This window comes from Nymphalis io, chromosome 3 (assembly GCF_905147045.1).
Source record: "Nymphalis io chromosome 3, ilAglIoxx1.1, whole genome shotgun sequence".
In the NCBI taxonomy this organism is placed as follows: Eukaryota; Metazoa; Arthropoda; class Insecta; order Lepidoptera; family Nymphalidae; genus Nymphalis; species Nymphalis io.
In genome coordinates this window covers 12,209,436-12,226,359 of record NC_065890.1, presented here as the reverse complement: position 1 = coordinate 12,226,359, position 16,924 = coordinate 12,209,436, and the positions used below count along the sequence as shown (strand labels likewise).

At 31.7% G+C, this 16,924-nt stretch overlaps 2 protein-coding genes across 3 annotated transcripts in view; both read left to right on the top strand.

Annotated features, from left to right (window-relative positions):
* The window catches only part of LOC126781252 (larval/pupal rigid cuticle protein 66-like), a 271,467-nt gene that overhangs the window by 33,529 nt on the left and 221,014 nt on the right, over window positions 1–16,924 (top strand). The gene's annotated exons all lie outside the window — the stretch shown is intronic.
* The window catches only part of LOC126781205 (protein spire), a 156,715-nt gene that overhangs the window by 35,137 nt on the left and 104,654 nt on the right, over window positions 1–16,924 (top strand). For both annotated transcript variants that reach the window (XM_050506068.1, XM_050506067.1), the window contains exon 2: window positions 2,115–2,152. In XM_050506068.1, the coding sequence (XP_050362025.1) occupies window positions 2,115–2,152 (38 nt within the window). The remainder of the gene's footprint in view (window positions 1–2,114; window positions 2,153–16,924) is intronic.

The following is a 16,924-nucleotide window of genomic DNA, read 5'->3' as shown; positions in this document are numbered from 1 at the left end:
GGTGAACGCACTTGCAAATATCGTGTCACTGTTAAATAAACCACGGTATTTGCGTATGTGAGTCCTCGCCTTACTTCGCTTGGTCGGCTTTGTTTGAGATGAAATGGCTTTTAAAGTTGAGCCGTTGATATTTAAAAAAAAAAAATCTTTGTTCAAAAAGAACATGAATCATTGGTTGATTTTTTTTTTTAAATAAAGGAAGGTGGTCTGGAAAATGGGATATCCGTTGGTAAGTCCCCACCGCTCAAAGACATGCCGTTAGAAATATTAACCATTATTTACATCGCCACCAACATTTTAAAACTAAGATATCATATCCCTCGTGTAGTTAAGCTGACTCACTCAATTCGGAACACAGCAATACTTCCGTTTTGCGGTAGAATATCTGATGAATTTGTGGTACCTACCTAAAAGGTTGCTCAAAGCTACCACAGTACAGTACAGTAACAGCCTGTGGATGTCTCACTGCTGGGCTAACTCCTCCTTTCCCTTTTGATGAGAAGGTTTGGAGCTTATTCCACCACGCTGCTCCAATGCGGATTGCGATGCAGTTTTCCTCACGATGTTTTCCTTCACCGAGATGAATTATAATTATAAATTAAGTACATGAATATTCAGTGGTGCTTGCCCGGGTTTGAACCCACGATTAACGGTTAAGATTCACGCGTTCTTACCACTGAGACATCTCGGCTTCTCACTGGGCCATCTCGGCTTCTTACTACCACCGACGTGGTGGTAAAAAATGGTTAGGAAAAAAATATGAATTCATGTTTTATTATTACGATACAATATCAAAATAATATACTTTATTCAAGTAGTCTCTGAGCGCTTCTAAATCTAAAGTTTACAAGTCTACTCGTATAATGCCAATTAAACGTTCATCTCACGATAAGAACCGGCAAGAAACTATACAGTTACTTTTTATTATTTTCAGCACACGTTACGACTTACGATAAAATTTTATATCCAGCATTAAAATAATTGAATATAATTTTATCATTAATATATAACCTTGCTCAAATTAATGCGCTAAATAATAAGTGATATAACTAATTCAAATTATAACCATAAACATTGACGACATCACTTATAAAATTCATTTAATGTTTTAAACACTGATTTGCCTCTTTCTGTCATATTATATATGTATATATATAAGTCTTATAACCCTCTAAATAGCATTTATAAGTAAAGCCGTAAGATATTTTTGTTTTTAATTTACGTTACAATTGCAATACGTATGATATAAGTTTGCATGTCAGAAATTGTTCAGGGGTGGTCGTGTAGATACATAATAGTTTAGGTTAGAGATGAGTCATGCGAATATGCATATTGCGCGGTTATAATTACGTAAAAAGTCGATTATTGTTCTTTTACTGTTATGTATGAACGAATGGATCAGAGCTCATATATTTATGCCGGCCAACCGAATTTACGTGTATTATAAATGTTATTTTTGTATTTATTTCGTAACAACGTAGCTGCTGTGTTTTTGTCGGATCTTTTTAGTGGAAGAAGTTAAAGTTTAACGATACTGTCGAAATATTAACCTACCTCCATCTATAATATCTTTCTAACTACTCAGCTTATCACAGTCCACTCTCCGAAGGTGCGCCAAAGTTTCTGATCTTCCGCCTTTTGCGTATAAACGGATCTCGCCGTTATTAATATTTTGAGTTTTTTGTTTACACCAAAGTCAATGCGCTTCGTTTTTTCTTATTAGCGACGAATCGTTTGCGAAACGTAATAAATAACCGTTTCTTACATTAGATTTTACTCAATTACACATAAATATATAGCACCATGAAATTGTCTTCTAAAAGGTCTTCAACCTCGGAAGAAACTCAAAAGTAATACTTTTCAAGATTGTCTAGTTAGTAGACTGTAACGCGGTTATTTTAGAAACAATATACGTATATATAACAATCTTATATTTTGCAAGCTAAATTCACCGTGAACAATAGGCGAAATTAGCATAGTCTGAAGTAATGATTTAATTTGCTATTGTGATATATGCAATATCTGAAAGGAAAATTTATAAGAAGAATCATAGTTCCTTTTTATATTTCCTATGTTTTACGGTAATCATTTTAATTTTTTTTATTTCGTTTCAGATGACAGCAGCAGAGAAAAAGTTAAATCAGAAAACGAGGTAAGGTTAATTAATATTTTTTTTTACATTTATTTAAGGATGTCGATATTGTTGATGTGTGTTCTCTTCAAATACAGAAAATCGGCTTAGACTGGGAAATTAACAAAACATTTATAAGACGTATTGTTTCCAATTTATCTCTTTTTGTCATCAGTAATTCCAGATTTGAAAAAAGAAGACAAAGTATTTGGTAAAACTCTAAAAAAAATAGAATGGTTAATAAAAGTCAAGATCTTGCTTATGATTGTAGAGATCCTAAAAAGGGTTTTAAGTTGAGTTGTTCGTCCCACAACGTATTACCATTTTGTCCGCATACAAGGTCTTAGTTGGAAGCCTTTATTTGGCTTTTCAGGGTTTATTTGCGAAATGTTTTAGAGAACTTTAGCGATACTCATACGAATTGAACTAAAATAGGAAACTCAATCGCTTTAAAATCTTATATCAAAACACATAATATTAAATATATAATAAATAAATTGCTTACAGGGTATTGAATAATTAAACACTGATTCATCTCTTTCTGACATTATTGATTTATATTCGAAAAAAAAAGCTTTGTTTAATTAATTACCTCCAAAAAAAAAAACTGCCGGCAAAGCCGAAAATGTAATACCGATCTAACACAAAAAAGATTGACAGAGATCCAAATACAAATATAAAAAAATATATAACCAGAAAAAGAGATAGAGAACGGGTTCCAGATATTTTTCCTGCAGGGATTGTTAAATTTAATATTATAATGACAATATACTTCAACCGCATGTTATATTACACGAAGGTACGGTTATTTAAAAAGATATTAGATAAAATAATTAGGTCATAGTGATCACCGAGCCCTAAACTTCATAAATATCTAATCTACTTGCTACGTTGAAGATAAGAAATTAAACTTGTCCACCTTTATTAGCTATTGTCTGCGTAGCTTCTGTTTATTTTTCAAATAAAAGTAAGTCATTTTTATATTGTGTAAACATAAAGCATGAAAATGACTACCGAAATATTAAAAAAATATGTAAACATTTATTAGCATTCAATCTTAGTACATACTTGATATAATTGTGTAGGTACCACCCTTTCATTAGGTATTCTACCGGCAAACAGCAATATTTAGTATTGCTGTGCTCCAGTTTGAAGGGTGAGTGAGCTAGTGCAACTACAGGCACACGGGACATAACTTCTTAGTTCCCAAGGTCGGTGGCACACTGGCGACCAATTTCATAAAAAATGTTTTTCGCTTTTTTTTACAATAGCAAATTTATTTGAAAAATTTTGAAGACATTTATTACTTTTAAGAGACGTTTTTAATTACATACGATAGTATGCACGAATACATTAAACTCTCTATATACTCTTAGGTTTATATAATAGATAGATGTGACAGACTTGGTCTACCTCACAGTAAAATAAATTTGAAATAAATGAAATTTTATTTTATTCTGCATCGACAGTTAATCTTATGATCTAAAATCCTATGCTACCTACCGTAAATTCTAATAATAAAATCTACTGTCAGTTTGAAGACGTGGAAACGATAGAATGATTAACTAATTGTAAATTGTTAGTTTATTTTTGCTCCGGTTATCGAGAGCTCGTAATCGAAATTTATGTTTCGACCACCCGATCCGTGCGGGTTACATCCCAAGATTTACTGCCTGTACTGATCAGTGTTTCAGCACTGCATTCCGTTACGATTTGTCTTTTTTCAATTATAATTTATTTAATTTATAGTTTATTAAGTATTATTAAATGATTCAAGACGTATTCGATTTTCAATTTTCTTGGAATGTCAAAGGAAAAAATTAATGTTTCTCTGTATGTGTTTTTATTAATCATTGATTGAGATTATACTTTTTACAATTATTGTTTACGATTGAACCTAAGTTTTTAGCAGTATCGAAAAATTGTTTAAAGAAGTCGAAGGAATTTCGCAATTCAATTTGATTAAACTAAAATTGAATTTCGTAAGCAAAAATATGTTAGTTATATTTATAAATGTTATTTTTATACTAATATTAGTATATTAATAAAGATGGCGTTAAACATATGCTCTTTATATTACTAAAATGCTAAAGAATGATTGCCTAGACAACGTGTCTTCAACAGCCAAGTGCAACGGGACTAGCGAAGTACGTACAATCCCAGCCATCAGTCAAGTTGATTAGCGATAAGTACACTCTGTGGGAAATCTCCCCAGACCCCAGTCAGATTTATATCACGATGGGATTATATTTCAAACAAGCGGATGAGTTTGTGTCACCAAGGAATATGTGCACGTAAATCATTTTTGTGGTCGATATAATCAAAACGGTAAAACTATAAAGATTAATGAAAGTAATAATAAAGATTAAATAATAGTAGTCCAGACGTCCTCATGATCATCTAGAACTTACTATCTAGGATTTCTATTCATATTTATATCGTTTGGAAGCAACTCATACCAATGCGTGCGACTTTAGATTTAATTGTTTTGTTTGTCGAAAGATTTTATTTAATAAAAAGCCCAACAAGAGAACCTTATGTACTAAAATTGTCCTCAAAGGATGGTTAATGCAACTAGTTCTCAAGGATACGCACAATCAGAGTTCAATCACACAGCTTGCGGTGAATGAAATGAAACCCAGCCGAACACAAGAGCACATTCCTTCTCAGATTCCAAGGAGCATGTCGAGGCTTTACAAAATGGTGACGTTGTGTTGTGTATTGCAGGAACCACGCAAAGGAAACAACAAGATTTAGCACCCGCCCGGCTGCTTTTTGCGATAAGAATCGATCGGGCGAAAGTAAACCGATTATTACTTGTAACCATATCGGATTATGATATTTATTTCTTCTCTTTATCATAAGACCGCCTTCTTCTAGATCGTCTAATTTTGTACCATATTTTATGTTTCAACTTTATGTTTAATTTTGAGAAAGTGTTTCACGACATAATAGCATATTAAGGTTAGCGCGATGATTTATAGTTTTAACTGTTAAGTTAAATTGGCATTACATTAAAAAATATCTTCATTTGAATTTTGTGACTTTTCAAAAATATTAAAAATGTGAACAAATAATAAATAATTTTTATTATTATATCTTTTCAATTAAATTCATTTAACTATATTTTTTGATGACAATTTATGTTCATTGTATATATGAATTCGTAATTTATTTAATTGAAGCGTTAATTAAAAATATATATATATATATAAATATTATTACGTTACTTGTGGTTACGTTTCGCATGGATATATGAAGTTACTTGTCAGCGCAAACTGAAGTAATTATAAATTTTAAGTTTCGAAGCGTTGGTCTAGATCGATGAGAGAATTTACAACTTTACTGATGAATTTGGTAAATGTCATCGATGTCCCGTTATTATTCACAAAGTAGGCTTTTACTAAGTAAATTATTGCTCGTATTAAACGAGTAACTTCGTCGATTACTGTCGGAACCCGTTCACAACTGGTTTGTGCATTAGCTCTGACATAGAAGCCTTATTAACTGATTAAATACACTGTTTGGCTTATATGCTATTAGCGACACATCGGACATCGTACGAGAGTAACTTGTAACTTTATGATTTTAATGTTTATATCTTTCGAGCTATCTTCGAGATAAAGTCGCAGTTACGTCGTTGCTTTTAATTTTCATAATTGTCTTGTTCTTAATCTCGCTAATATTAAAAAGAGATGGTTTCACTTACATATTTTTTTTAAATCGTGTATTTGGATGGTTTGCTCCTGTTCTGAATTCGTATTTGTGCCCAAGTCAAATACTTCACGGGCCGCAATTCTATCGTTATGGCAATCGCATTCACTCTTGTATATGATCATGAGAACAATGCGAAGTGTTTATTTATTTTTATTTTATTATATACATGCAATTGTAGTTACTCGCCAATGCGTATAGCGTCATGGATAAAGGGCTAATATTTCATCAATCTCGCTACTAGAACGTGTTAACTAAACTGAGCTAAAAATGGAAATTATCACGTGGAGGGACATGTTCTGACTTGCGTAAATTTATACCGTGATTTACGCAACAGTCTGGGATCTGCTTTAAAGTTAAAAAATGGTCATATTAGGAGATATATTGGTATAATTTATTTTGACCAAGAGACCGTGATTAGTAAGCTAGCCATAAAATGACTTTGATAACATAATAAAAACTTTTTCACGAGGTTTTTTACATAAATTCATATCAATAGCGCAATTGTTAACGGGCGGTCTAGTGATCTAAAAGTATTATTATTATAAATGCGAAGTTTGTTTGTTTGATACGCTTTCACTGCTTAACCGATCATCTTGAAATTTTGCATACACGTCAGGATACAGAAAAGGACATAGGGCTAACACCTCCCGCCCCTCATACGCGGACGAAGCCGCGAGCGGAAACTAGAATTTAGAATAGGAGTATATTTGTTTTGTAATTAGTGCTGTATTATTCTTTTGTTTCGTAACCAGTTTGTTGATTTGACATTGTGATCAGTGATTCTCTTAACAAATGATGTAACATTACTGTCCGCTGCGATCGCTATTTCCTCATTTTAATTGTTTCCTGTAAAACAATGGGCAGTTGGTTTTAAAATTACATTAATATACGTTTTTCTTGAAACAAAATCGAGTTTACATACGCCATTTGACCAATATCGAATTTATCAGTAAATTATAATTTCATACTTGAATTATTTCGAAATTTAAGATTTTTTTAGATAAGATACCGATATGTTAGTATATAAAAATTACAAAATTATAATTACAATGAAAAGATTAATACATCAACTTGAAATAAGATTGAACATTGTTAATGATTCGTAATAATCAGTACAAGTTATTTAGGTAGAATATTTGAAGAACCCTTCGAGTTTGTGAAACGTCTTTATCAGTTATTTTACACAATTGTCAATACTTGGTGCTTCTGAGTTTGAAGGGGGTGCTATGGTAGGGAGATGGCAAGCGGTGCATTGTCGGCTTGAGTAGTGCTATATATAGCACCAATAAGTATACTTCTTACAGTTACGGTATATTTTGATGAACACTTATCATCAAATTATCATCAGGTTATTTGCTCGAAATTTATATGTATCTTGCTTTTATGGAAATTAATGGAATGCATTTTCATAGCAATTATATTTTAATTACCGTTTTACGTTCTTATTTATCGTATTCGTATGTATAGCAATTTATTCTCCATGTACGTAGTAGTTAAGAAATGTTCTTACTCTGTTCTTTCAAGAACACTTTAATATTAAAATTAAATCATGCAAAACCAATAACACATCCGCCGCGCGTAATACTATATATCATTTAAAAATGCCAATCCGTTACAGATATGCTATAAAATTTTACTAACATCACTCAGATTGAACTGCAAGTTCGTGAGAAAATTCGTAACTACACATTGAACCGTCTAAAGCATCGAGACAAGTATTTAATTGGAGAGATAATTTAGTAGGTTTTGTCCCACGACTTGCCGTCCTTAATGATGTTTAAATTGCCCGCAAAGGGTTTTTTTGTAACATTTGCTACGCATTTCGAACGTCATACAGGAATGTTTTAAGGACGAACATTAGATATTTATAAAAAAAATTACATCAAATAGAATATATGTATGGAATGTCTCTCATTAATTTTATTGATTACCAATGTAATTTACACGGTCTCTATAGTCAATCTACTCTATATTATATTTAAAGAATTGTCGCTAGTTTTTTTTTTTTTTTTTCTCATTTCGAATTCGGGTGCTTTGGAAAGATTCTGAGAAATGAGGAGCATACTTGTTTGTACGGTTCGTAGTGACGAGTATATATTTAAGTTTCTATTTTCTCGTAGTAAATATTGTAATTACTGTAATAATTGTAAATGTTATATGAAATAAAATTTGCTTAAATGGATACAGTTTACATTTTATGAGCCATTAAATCGTAATAATTGTAAGCATAAAGCGTATGAAGGAATTCGAAAAGTTGCGATGAAAATTACTAAACTAATAACCAAACCAACCATTTTAAAAGCCTTAGTTAGCCTTAGTTGCATGAGTTGGCATTTTAACTCATCTCTTTATATATTGTATATATAACGAGACGAGTTAAATAATAGTTTAATTTTTTTTTTAATAAATATTAATAGAGGAGATGTTATTTTTCGATTTGACTGTAACTATGTTTTTTAAAACTGTTACCTTGACAAAGTAGGGTACTTTTATATACAGCAATAACTTCTTACTCAATTTGGTAAATCATCTTCAACTAAGTAATGCAACTTGCATATAATTATGCATTATTACTTAAATGTGTGTACACATACGCGCACACATACATAAAGAGTCATTTAGTTTATACTAAATTATTTATTTATATATTACTTAATAAACATAATTTGAATTTGAAAGTGACGTACAATTTAATTTGTCAGCGTAAACAAAATATATGAATGGTCTCATATTTATAAATAAATAAACGCAAAAGTGATATAACAAATGTAGTCATATTTGTTGAAGCGAATACTCATTATATTTTCTATAGGTAACTGAGAAAAATATATGTAAATATGTATAATTGAGTTATTTTTAAGTACAACCCTTATTCTACATACAAATAACAGATTTATTAGGCCACAGTAACAAATGACGATCGGCTATGACAAAAGCGTCAACCTTGGTAGCAAAGATATATATATATATATTTATGTGATATGTTGGCACAAGCTTTACGCGGAAGAAGAGTCCTTTAGATTCCCGATAAGTTAGCTCATTATATTTAACTGGTTGGGAGTTATGTCGATTGCCTGCAATCACTAACTTACGCGAGACCCCCGGGCACGTTCGTACTTGGCAATGTTTCGATGCCTTACACTTAATTTATTACCTTACCAAGCATCAATATTGTTTCTTTCTTCTTTTTCTACATTTTTCTCACGTTCGTCTGCTTGGGTGTGGTTTCGTATATATTTTATTATTTTGGTTATTTATTAACATTATTATGTGTCACTAGCTTAGTATTTCGTTATAGTTGATATCTTTAACGGTTGTAGACAAAGTTAATGGTAGTACTTCATGTAGATACTAAGAAATATTATCTCGAGTGAATCTGCATTAATGCATAAGTTTTGTAGAAAATACGATAGTGGTAGAACCGTTACAAGATGATAGAACTCCTAATAGGTATCAGGGTACGGCTTGTAATCTTACTAACAGTTACTTACCTCACCCTACGATCAATGACGCTGACACAAAAAACATGTAATTTATTCACAACATTCCTGAAATATTATTATATTATTACTAAGGTTGAGTGATTTCAGCTCAGAATAATATCCCGCAAGCTTTATAAATTTTCTATTATACAACTCTGAAGCTAATATTGTATCTCGTTCATGCTTAGTTTACGGTTTTGAACTGAACAGGTGGTGACTTTACAAGAAGAACAGACATGACAGATTAAAATATATATATATTTGATATTGTTTTTACCATTGGTACCATTGATTCGCACATAATAATAAAAGTTTGTAACATTTGTCACAACCATTCAGCTAAAATGGTTTTATGTACATGAATACCGTTTTCGGTATCCCTATGTTGTAGATCTGCAACATTGCAGGTTCTATTAATATTTTTAGGCATTATGCCATTATCTGCTTTAAGTTATTTGCTTTAAAGATCAATCTTAAATTCTGCATCAGCATCAAACATGTTGTCACTACACAGATACTTTGGTTTTACTATTGTACATTTGTCTAAGTGTCTCAAAGATCACTCCCACGGTCCCGAGCTTCGAATGGTAGTCCATTGTCCGCTCCAACTTCTTGAGATAATTCTTGACCTTGTTCCGAATTTGCAGTCCGTGGGCTATGATTACCATCACTATGGGATTGTTCTATTCACGTGTAAATCACTTAAATTAATAGTTTTCTAATTCTTTATATTTAACAATATAATAGATTATAAACCTCATATATAATACGAAAGCAATTTATGGATATTTTGCTGTTGTAGTCTTTAATGATTTTACTTTTAGTTTCTTAAAAATAATAAACTATTAAAATGAAATTTTAAAGTTACCAAAAAGTTAATAAAACCAACAAAGTAACATTAATAAACGTCATATAACGCTTTAAAGTAGAGTGATAGCTTTTACAAAAAAGACTTAGAATATCATTAATTTTTTATAAATTTTGTTCATGATTCTTATAAAACATGATATATATATATATATCAATTAGTATCTTTGCTTACGTAATTATACTGATTACATTGCTACGGCGTTAATATCATCGGGCACGTATAAGTCAATGCGCTACGATGCCGCGTGCGCCTGCGCACGGTCAAGGCCAGCCGCTCGCTTTTTATTAGCGCGCGAAAGTTCAGCGCTCTCTTAGAAAAAGTGACTTAACACATGCTTTATTATGACCATAGCATAGGTAACAAGACATACAAAACAATGTTTATACGCTTCATACGTTAGTTTCGTCTTCAAGTAGTTGTAATTTACTATTTTCGATTTTTCTATCACGCTTTACTGCATTCGGTTCATTTCTAAATTCTCATTTTAAATTAAGCAATTTTAATAATATTTATTTTTATTTTATCGTGATATACATTAAGTACTTACTTTTCCTTCGTTGTAATCTATGAATTGGTTTTCTCTATATGTCGGTTCAAAAATTGATCAAGAGCTTTTGTAGTAGCTATGATTACCAATTTCATGGAGGATATACCGGCACGTGCACTTGCTAGTGTTTCATCGCCGACAAACTGTTGCGTTTTATTTTTACCAGCTCTTTTAAAAATGTTCCAACTAGGTAATCTAACGTCCAGTTAATGTTGACATTTAGATTTAGCTGTAAGAATAGACCTAAATAAAAAACATTTTATTAATATTAAATTTTCACGATGTATATTATGTATATATTCATTATGATATGTTCATTATTATTATTATGTTCGCGAATAAAACCGAGTAATATATAAATATGAAATGAAGTAATGTAAAAAGAGTAAAGATTCAAGAGAAAATTCAATCCTATTAATAATCGAATATGTTGTGTATCTTTTGATTTGGTGACTAACTGATTAAGTGACTAACTTGTATATCATCATCATCATCATCACAATCACTTTCAATGAATTTAATTTACACATATTGCCCAACTTTCAGTCGTGACTACGACGCCCATATAAGTCTAAATTGCAATAAAAAACTTTTCTAAATAATCTCTTTAGTGTCTTTTATAGTGTTCCACCATTAACCGTCTGTTACAAGTATACATTTTATATAGCGGCTAATAAACCTCTCATAAATCAAGCAGCCACAGTATCAATTTCATCACGCCCATTTCACACAAATGGAGACCTTCGAATAGCATCGACACAGTTATACACCGGATCGGGGCCACGCATCTGAACACTTATCTAACGGTTGCAGACGCACCCTGACAATATTCTGTTACTTTTATAACACTGGTTTCTGGAATAGGATTATAATCAGAACACGATTTTGATATAACTAATTTGAACATGTAGATCCTTAAACTATTATATGTTAAAAAAAAGTTAAGAGCTATTATCAAACTTCAATAGCTGAACTGCAGGATGACCGCATAGCATTGAGAAAGCTTTAGGCTTGAACCTGACGCCTCTGGTTATAATTTAAACTGTATACTCATAATAGAATATTTGCGCTTAGCTGGACAGGAAAATATTTATTATTAATTACAAAAAATAATTATTATTTTAATCTATATTACGATTAATTACAAAAAATTATTATTATTTTAATCTATATTACGATTGATAGGCAGTTTAATTAAGAACAAAAACAATCTTCAGAGCAAATTAGCAATACATTGCATTATCAAGTCAGAAATACTGGCAATTGAACAACAAAACAGCCATTTTGAATACCTTCGCGATCACCTAGTGCTTGAATATATTGTTCGCATAAAGATCATACGACGTGGAAGTTGTTACATGAACAAGACCGTGATGAAAGAGGAATAATCTCTTCCGTGGTTTGCTTTGCGGCAGAGACCACGTGACAATTGCTCCGTATCTAGGATCGTGTGACCAATCGACCGCGATATTTCCTCCATTCATCGTATTTACACGGAAGAATGTTTAGCGACAAGCAGATACATAAGAACAATTCATAATACTCCATAATTTCTTTTTACCCGACTACGATGTAATCAAGAATAAAAACAGATATTGTTCGTATGTATGATTGTATAATTTTAATGTATATATGTGTTTTCTACATATCTTGTGTGATAAATTCTATGATGTTACCGAAGATTTAAGCTTGCTGTTATGTTTTTGCAGAACGTTGCCTTTTTACTCTTATATTTTATACTAATGTGTCAGTTCTTGGTGCATAATGGGAATATAAAAAATGGAGTTTCAGTTGCTTTTTAGTATTTATACTACAGTATAAGATTGTGCTTTTAACAAAACTCCAAGTTTCAACCCTTAAATTCAATTCAATTCGTATTCATTGAGAAGTTGCTAATTATAGACACACGTATTCGTATCCAGTTTCATTCATTTATTTATAAGGCGAGTCAAAGTCAAATAAAAAAATAACTTGATTGAACTAAGTGATATAAAAAAGTCCTTGTAATTCTTTTTTTTTTAATGCTACATAACTGTTAATTAAAATCAATGAATGACAAGAATGTGCTACACGTGCTCTTAGTAAATTAGTTCTTTGACGATAAAAAAACCGATCCGCTACACTAGTCTAGTTAGTAGTAAAGTCCAATAAAATCGAATCGTGAACATAAATTGTTATATTTTATGTTAGTATTACTTGCTTCATTACACCATTGCGCGCATGCATGTCGGTTTTCCAAACGGGAATTAACGAAAAAATAGTTTGATTCGAGATCATAATTAGTGGAACACAGGTATATAAGAATATTTATAAGTATGTAATATCTGTTTAGTTCAGCTATATGAAAATGGTGACCTCTTTTATTTTATTTTCGTTGTTATCAAATTTGAAATGTAAAAAATAACCGGTTAGGTTTATTGTTATTGCGATTCATCTTTGATTGACCGAAAACAGGTTGGTCGCGGCGACCGTTAAAATCCGTTGTTGATCGGCTAGTAGCTTATGATAATTTCAAACGTCCGATCTGTTTTTTTTATCCTAATAGGCAAACACTGCGAGTTTTTGTTGGTTGATTACATTACGCCTTCACGGTTGTATTAAAAATTTTACATGCTTTTAAACCTAGAATTTAATTGGAGGTACTACTTTTTTATTCCATGTTAAGATTTTGCTCTTAATTATCTCCAAGTTCTCTTCGTTAGTTCGATATGTATCGATAGCTACTTTTTCCAATCTTTGTTTTATATGCATCGGTGACACTAAAGACAGAATGCGCTTTCTATCGTCTCTGTGTTGTCGCCGATAGCGTCGCCTCTTTATCGTCTACGGCATCTGTTTTCGCTCCTTTGTCTGCTTAGAGTTTATCGTTAATTTGCGAAACGTGGGAAACATGAACATTACCACCGTTTGATGATTCTTAATGATTAAATTTATCTTTACCACCTATTAGGCAAATCCACATGTCGTTTAGTCACTTAACTCCTTTGTTACGTGTTATTTAGTTTTATTATCTTTAATAGAATCTTAATTATTTATAGTACATTTAGTTTTGATGTTTCGCCTATCTTTATAATAATAATTGACTTTAATCTTATCAAACTATTATTCTTATGAACTGCCCAACGATTTTTTTATTTAACAAATAAATTATTGTTAGAATTGAAATAATTAAGATTGTTAATCGATAAAAAGTATTCACTGCAGATTGTGTATACAAGACTGGTTTATTGTTTTTCTATGTATATTATGTATAAACAATGTTTATTGTCCGTATGGAGTTCCTTCGCCTGAAGCCAATCCAGGGTAGAATCATGCCACGCTTACCATACATATATACATTACCATTGAAACTGAATCAACATCTCAAATTTAAACTACGTATGGTTTTAATTCAGCTTAAGTTTAACCTTAACTAACTAACAAATATTAAGTTAAAAAATTTAGAAATTAAAAATTATAGAATCCATTAAATGATAGTATCGACTAAATTATCAGATAACGAACTATATTTGAAATCTTAATACTCACCGCTTCAACGTAAATCAATTAGCGCCAAGAAAATTTAAGACAAGATATAATGCAATTGTCGTTTACAATTAGTTCAACCGGTCTTAGCTATTACCACCCGTAAAGGAATGCGATGGTGGCTTGTTATTTCTGTATCGGCGTTTGTTTTGTAACAGGACATAATACCTTCCATCATACCACGCGTGTACGGTGATTACAGTTTTTGCGACACGCATCTGCCGGCATGGAATGTCCGCAAGATGTGTCGCAGCTGATATAATTAATTTACCGATGTTTTTGCAATCTATATTAATGGGTCATCAATTAGACAAATATCCTACCTCTTAAATTAAATTCTGGTTGATGCGCTTCTTTAGCTTATGTTTTGTTGATATGATGGTATTTTGGTATTTATATTATCTAAGGTTTTTATATATTTCTATGGACAATTAAATGAAGACATAATTCACGTATGTATTTATTAATGATGACGATCATGATTTTCGATTTCGATTATGATTATGTCAATATTTCTATGACCGAAAATTAGTGTAATGTAGTTCATAACAGTAAATTTAATGGTAGACCGTAGACACGATAAAAAATATTAATTATAAAATTAATCTCATTTTGTATCGAGATTATACGAAAACCGAAAGAACCTTCTGTATTAATATTAAATGAATATCCGTAGAAAGTATTAAGAGAATGCCGTAATTTTCATAAAACAGATGATAGTGGAACGACAAATCCATTGCTTAATCTATTAACAACTATCTTATTAATTATTTAAGCGTGTCTACAAATGATTAAGCAAAAACTTCATTTAATAAAACCTATTTCCGAAGAGGAAAGAACTGTGAATCATAATGATGAATTGTACTAGATTATTGACGCACATTGCTTAAGCATTATTACATGCATGTAACTCATAGAAACTCGGGACTATTTCGATACGATACCAACAGTTGGTAGTATATCACTCCTTAATATATTACACATGGATTATCTACTTGTATTATAAATGCGGAAGTGCGTTTATTTGTTTGTCTTTCTGGATCGATTTATTAACGTCGATTTTTGGTATTAGTATCCAAAAAGTTATAAGTAATTTATAGTGTTATATATACAACGGCTTGTTTTATTCATAAAAGGCACGGGAGTGAAAAAAATAACATCAAGATCATATATCACGACTGACGAGCCGGTTGGCGTGGTTGGTGGATGCTTGCCTTTCATGCCGAAGGTTGTGGGTTCGATTCCCACCCAGGACAGATATTTATGTGCATGAACATGTAAGTTTGTCCTGAATCAGGTTTACTGGTGGTAGGGCTTTGTGCAAGCCCGTCTGGGTAGGTACCACCCACTCATCAGATATTCTACCGCAAAACAGCGATACTTGATATTGTTGTGTTCCGGTTTGAAGGGTGAGTGAGCCAGTGTAATTACAGGCACAAGGGACATAAAATCTTAGTTCCCAAGGTTGGTGGCGCATTGGCTATAAGCGATGGTTGACATTTCTTACAATGCCAATGTCTAAGGGCGTTTGGTGACCACTTACCATCAGGTGGCCCATATGCTCGTCCACCTTCCTATTCTATAAAAAAAAAATATATATAATTATGTATTTACAAAAGAAAAATAGTATATGTAGTATATTAGTTGTCTGGTTTCCATAGTACAAGCTCTGTACAAGCTTAATTTGGGATCAGAAGGCCGTGTGTGAAAAATGTCCCAGGATATTATTATTTATTTTTTGAAACGTTTCCGTAGAGCAATTTTGTAATATGAATATTGAAACACTTAATCTGTTTTCTTTACCTATTTTACAATTCACTGTATATAAAATGCCGAGTGTTCTAGTTTAGATTTTATTCTCAAATATCATGTTATTAATTCTCGTAAACGTTGGTAGGTTTGTATAAACACCATCTTGAATCGAAGCTGACAACGCTACGAGGGTATTATTAACTTTCAATAATTATAGGTCTGAACGTCAGATGCCTAAGCAAAACCTAATAGTCATACACGCCCAGGAAGGAAAAGGCACCGCCTATTTTGATATGCAATTATTTGATGAAATAAATGATAACTCATTAAGCATCTTGGCTTTCATTAATAATGTGAGGACTTAATTAATATGGCACGTAAGATTGTCAATTTATCATCTAATCTACTCCGATTAATATTTGTTGGTTTTTCATCTTTTTATAATATATATAAATAATGAAATTAATGACATTACAAAAAGAACATTAATTTTAATTTATAATTTTAATTAATTAATATTAGCCTAGTTTTAATATTAATTATTGTTAAACTTCATTTTAAGAAACACTGTTTTTCGCCCCTAAATTGTGTAGATGGTTAGACAGTTTTTTTACAAAACAAATTACAGACGCATTTCAACGCATTCCGGGCATTAACATTAGCTAGTATTTAGTAGAGTTTGGTCAAAGTCGAATTCATCATGATTTGGATGAAGTCGAGATGGCCTAGTGGTTAGAACGCGTGCATCTTAACCGATGATCGTGGGTTCAAACCCGGGCAAGCACCACTGAATTTTCATGTGCTTAATTTGTGTTTATAATTCATCTCGTGCTTGACGGCGAAGGAAAACATCGTGAGGAAACCTGCATGTGTCTAATTTCATTGAATTCTCCTCAAAA